We start from the raw sequence: 6,113 nt of genomic DNA on the forward strand, positions 1-6,113 counted from the left end.
AGCGCATACAATTAAAACTATTTATCTACTACTTCATGTGGCTGCCTCGGCTGACTTTGCTCAGCTGCGCTACTGCATCCTGTTAACCTAGTTTTCCACTCTCAGCCTTTGGACACGGTTTCTAGTTCTATCTCACGAATGTCTTGCGCAAGGCTCGCCTTAACCCCTTGCCGTGCCATTTAGCTCGACGAAACTCGGGCCCAAGTGTTAAGCGTCAACGCGTGGTAAACAGGTCAGACTGATGCGCGAGATCAGGTAACAGCAATTATGAGACTAGTGACTAACTCTGGTGGCGTACAGATAGAAACTAACATTCAATCACGACCCAGGCTCCTGATTGGGCTCGGCGATCAATTCCCGACCCTGGCTCGTCACATTCATGTTTGGGTCAAAATTTTCATCAAGAGTCAGACTCGTTAAAGCACGACAAAGGGGTAAGGACCTAAGTCGTTATTGGATTACCCCTCTATAAAGTCCAACATGCGTCAAATCTCAGCTCTCAACTGAGCTCTCAGCTGAGCTCTCAGCTGGACAACCACGACGGCTGATAACATAATTACTGAACTGGGCGCGTAAAAGATCGATTCGGCCTTGGGCTGGGTGCCATGGCGCGCCATTTACTGAAACCAAAGACCTTCTAAATCCATGTATTTAATTTTCGGCCGCAAAAAATCATTTATCGTGGCTCTGCAGTGCTCACGGTTGACTGAAATGACAAAAATGGTCCAATGTATTATGCCACTGCTCCAAAATCTGTACCAAAATGTCACTCTCTAAGGATGCATTGGCTCCTCGACGATGGTGCCGGTTTTCCGATCTCAAGACATGACAGTTTTGTTTGTTAACATAGCCCCCGAGTTGAAAATGCACTCCGTCAGAAAATATGAGTTTGACTTGTTTTAAATAAACGTGCCTTTTGGGCTATACAACATTTACTTTGGAAATGCAATATATTTCAAGTTGTTCAAGGGTCAAGGAACTCATTTCGTTCCGCAGAGATATGATACTGACCTTCTGTCGAGATTTCCAATAGGAAGGATCGGCCACTGTCAAAATAGGTTACATTGCAGTAGTTGCCACTCTCCATAGTAGTATAGAGAAGGCGCACGTAGGCCTGGAGACCCACTGTGGGACCAATAGTTTGCACTCAAGTTGGAAAGGCAAGAGAACAATATTCTTCGAAAGCTATTAGCATTCAAATTCAACTCTAAAGATAATTTCTTGTAAGTATTTTCTCGCTTCTTTGGAAAGTCTAACAGGCAGTGCTGTGCCAAAATTGTCTACTCAATAGGAATTTGAACAAAATAAAACTAAATATATGCACCTTTCAAATGTAGGGTGTCACCAAGTAGTAGGCGCCAATAATGTATGCCAAGTTTTATCATTCGACAACGATGTGCTTCATAAGCACACACGCCACCATACACACCAGCTGAAATGGAGTGATACGTATGTGTATGTGCATGTCCACATATAAGTGTGTGTACGTAGCTTGTGGCGCCTCAACTGTACCTGTGTTAAAACACGTTGTTAAACATTTGAATGAAGATGTGGAAGAGCGATATTAGTTTGTTCATACATACAAATGTAAACCCCAGTGCCGATATGCAAACATGCAAACATACAAGCCTGGCCGCTATCTGGTAGCTGTGGATTTGTTGCAGTGCAAGTAATGAATAATAATAGAAAAGTCAAATGATTAGACCAAGGCATTCAAGACAATTGACCAACTACGTTTTAAGATGCGGGTAAACAGTTCCAATTGTTTATAATTTAGTGTTAAGTCTAATTTGCATTCGTTAGAGTTCAATGAATTTTATCCTTCAGAAGCAGCAGAACAGCGCAAGGCGATCGTCAAATTAAAATTTATTGTCATGTGATTTTAGATTTCTGTTAAATTCTTTTCCCCATCAACATACTCTGCCGCCATCATCGACATAACAATGCTTGGATTCATACGAGGTGCTGTTATCAGATAAGGAGACTGACGATGTACACTATTTTATTTTGAAATCAATCACTTTTACTAAATAGGTACGACGACTGGCCTATGAATATTCCCCGTTGCTTACCTACGAGTCGGTGGGAACAAATTCGCAAAGCAGCTAGAACATAAAACATAAAATGCAGCCTAGCAACATAAAAGTTTTAAGATAACAAGTTTCTTCTGGAATCTATTGTACATGGAACCTCTAAGTTGATTATCCAGCTGCAAAATTAAGTCTTCAGCCAACTCTGGAGTTAGCCGGAATAGTTTTTAGAACTCCCCTGCAGCCAAATGTGAAGAATCGTTCACACCCCGGAGCAAACATAGATCCACAGATTGCAGGTTCGCTACCTCCTCTCCTTTCGATAAATCATAAGCCAAATACTTAATAACTTTTTGATAATGTTATTTAATGGTTTTACAATAGTTCTTGGTTTTACACCAAAATTGTTGTTATTTAGTTTGCGATAATCAGCTTGTTAACCAAAACAGCTGATTTTGTCTTATCGATTTTTGTTCTTAAACGGGTTACCGAATAGCAAAATCGTAAAATTTGTGGGCAAGGAATGATACAGGTTAATGTATTGACGAATGATCAGCCAATTTAGAACGATCAACCAACATAGAGAAAAATTAAATTGCTGATGAGAAGAAGGGGACTGAATTGGTTTCAGAGGCATACCCCTGACTGTGTTGTTAAAGCTGAATTGCACAATATATTTCTCAGGAAAGCACAGATCACGCCATTCAATTTCCAAACTCGTAGCAGTGTTTACCGGTCATTGGATTATCGGCGCTCACACTGAAAGGCTACGTTTACCATTTAACCTTCCTACGGTCTTCAAATTAACTGACGCGGACGGACTTCGGGTCAAATTTGACCCAATACTATATTTTCAAGGTTTATACTTGGTTTTTGATTATTTTTACTGTTAGGTTTTTTTCCATTAAATGGGTATCTTAAATAAAAATGAAAATCCAAATATATTTATTCCATTTTTATGTGAATAATACAAACTTTAACAAAAACCTTTATTCAATAACAAAAAGATATTCATGAATAACGAAAGCTTTAAATAAAAAATGTATTTAATAATGAAAGAAAAAAGAAATAAATTATTTCAGACAGTTTGTACACAAATTAATAGTTTTAGAATGTTGTTTACATATATATTTATTACAAATGTCGCAAACTAGTCCTGTTTTGTTATCAGTTTTTGGGCATAGTTGACATCGACTTCTTTTAGTTATTTTCTTTTCCGGCGTGTTTCCAAATTGACCTGATGATGATGGTTGTGCATCCAGTTGAGAATCCTTTCGTATTTTTTGGCAATTTCAAGTGAAAAATGTGCTCGTGGTAAAGTTTGTCGCTTTTTTATATAGGGTGTTACGAGCTGCATACCAAGGTTTTCCAAATAAAAACGGCGCTTTGTAAGACAGCCCTCTTTCCAGGCGTGGTTGGCGAATTTGAATAAAACGAAAGCGTTATAAGCTGAAATGTCAATTATGTTACTAAACACTACTTGAGGCCACCGTTTTGTCATTCGTTTGCAAGTGTAACCGCTTACAGCTTTGTCCAATGTGTCTACACCACCTTTACATTTATTGTAGTCCAGTATTATTTCTGGCTTTTTATCCCGACGATTACTAATTTTTGAATCATGGTGTAGAGTGCTAAGTAGAATCACAGCTCTATTCTTCTTAGGTATGTACGAAACGAGAGTTGTTTGTTCGGTAAAAGCGAAGATTGATGAATTTAGTGGTCTTCTTTTTATGTTCACTAAGTCTGGTGGTAGTTCGGGCTTGTTTTTGCGTATTGTTCCTACTATCGTAATACGTTTCTCCAATAATTTTTGTGCCAATTGATAAGACGTGAAAAAATTGTCGGTTGTGAGGTTATGTCCTTTTAGCCCTTCAATCAAATCAAGAGCAACACGTATTCCTTGATTTTTCTCGGGGGTTCTTCCGATTGCCTTGCCAGTGTAAGGTTGGAGGTTCCAAACATAGCTCGTTGTTGAATCCCAAAGTACCCAAAATTTGATTCCATACTTTGCAGGCTTTGCTGGCATGTACTGGCGGAATGGACATCTTCCTCTGAAAGCTACTAATTGTTCATCGATGGTCACGTTTTCCGTTGGATTGTAAAGCTTAGGTAATATCTCAACCCATTGATTCCACAAATCACGTATAGGAGCAAATTTATCCAACGATCTTCGTTCACTTCGAGTTTCCCTGTTGTCGAACCTAATCACCCTCGATATTTTTTTGAAAGTCTTCAAAGGCATAGTTGCAGCGAATATTGGTCTTCCGGTTTCAGGGTTCCAAAGACTTTCACAGCTTTCGTTATTTGATCGAAAAACGCCAGCTAATATTAGCAATCCAATAAATGCAAATAGTTCGATGTTTTCAATATCCAGCCATTCTTCACCATATATTCGTTTTCCCTCAATGTTTGTGTAGGTCAATATCGTACGTATCAAAGGAGGTGGAAAAAATAGTTCAAAGCTAGAAATTTCTTTTTCGGTAATTCGTGAGCACGAGTAGCGCGTTAGTCCAGGAATCAAGCTGATAATATTTTCTCTTGAAGCTCTTCCGGCACTTGTTACAAGAGGGGTTTTTGAAAAGTTTATTTGACCATTTTTTGACGACATCATTTCAGAAGGCTCAAGAGAATTTTCGTCATCACTAAAATCACTGTCGGAAGAATCTGCAACCTCAACATGATCTTCGAATTCAGAACATGATTTCTCATCATCCGAAAACGCGGCCAAAGAGAATTCACTTTCACTATCACTCATCGTTACGAAATAAATAGTCGAATAACCAAACAAAGCACGTGCTTTTAAATTTGTGTTTACTGTGAACTCAATAAAAGCAGATTAAAACATACAATGCAACCGCTGAGCCGAAAATTTGCAATTAGCAAATAAATTTATCAAATAACGTCTGATTTATACGTTGGGTCAAATTTGACCCGAGGGTCGTAGATGTACAATTTCTACGCGACAGAGTCTAAATTATTTTTTTTTAATTTTACGCTTATTATATAAAATATAATAAATTAGAAAAAGTCACGAAACATCAAGTCCTGAAAAAATTTGGTTCTTGAAAAAACTTAATTTTTTTCCTGAAATGGGTCAAAAATGACCCGAAGACCGTAGGAAGGTTAATACACATTGCAGAAGCTGTGGGAACCTTTCAGAGAAGAAGACTGTTGAGCGTTTTTCTATAAATGTTCGGGTTTGGCAGCTAAACAATTAAAGTCACTGGGTGCTCCTTTATTCGACATCCTAGGGTAGTAGGCCAACCTAAATCCCATCAATCTTCTCCAACACATCAACAGCTCTGGCTGGCTGTAGATATCTGCCTATTGGAGGTCTCATAATTGTATCAAAACGACGCTTTAGAGCTACTTGGGGAGTGCCAGTCTGGTACCTCAACAATTTCACCTACCTAACTACCACACGGGTAGATCTGATTCGCATTATTATTACATATTTCTTGTAATAAGTTTGATAAATAACATTATGGAGTTGATGGCAATATATTAGAAAGCGTTTTTAACTCTGGCATCTTTAAAATAGATATTTTTGCCTTTTCAATAATATCCCACGAGTATCTGCTTAACGGAATTTTTTTTTTTTTAGTTTTCGGAATCAAAATTTATAAGTTTATGGTATATGGTTTCTGCCACTTAAATATTTGAAATTATTTAAATTTTTTAACTATCCTGAGTTCAGAGAAAAAGCACTAATAAGATCACTAGGCATTTTTTTCTGTCATTTGATTTTTCAGAGAGTACTAAACCTGGTGCTGAAAGCACCAAATTGGCAACTATGCCCTTATCCATATTTTTAGTTCAGTGTTTCCTAAACGGAAATCCTTTAAAACGGGAAGTACGTGATAATGCATTGCAAAATATTAAGGCAATGTTATGGCCACTCGTTTGCTTATCGGCATACAAAGTACGCTATTGAGATATGCTCGTACAATTTTCTGCTGCATTCTAATTAATATACAAGTTCGATATCATAAATATATCCACAATTTGTCACGGAAGTTATTGCTTCTGGTGCCTCAGTGCAATTTATTGCACTTTTAAAAAACAAATTTACTATGAGTAATA

At 37.8% G+C, this 6,113-nt stretch overlaps 1 protein-coding gene across 1 annotated transcript; it reads right to left on the reverse strand.

Annotated features, from left to right (window-relative positions):
* Positions 1–3,234: 3,234 nt before the first annotated feature.
* On the reverse strand, positions 3,235–4,785 carry LOC128855586 (piggyBac transposable element-derived protein 4-like). The gene has a single exon (XM_054090608.1). It carries the CDS (start codon positions 4,783–4,785, stop codon positions 3,235–3,237), a length of 1,551 nt encoding a protein of 516 aa, XP_053946583.1.
* Between the last annotated feature and the right edge of the window lie 1,328 nt (positions 4,786–6,113).

This window comes from Anastrepha ludens, chromosome 2, assembly GCF_028408465.1.
Source record: "Anastrepha ludens isolate Willacy chromosome 2, idAnaLude1.1, whole genome shotgun sequence".
NCBI classification, from domain to species: Eukaryota; Metazoa; Arthropoda; class Insecta; order Diptera; family Tephritidae; genus Anastrepha; species Anastrepha ludens.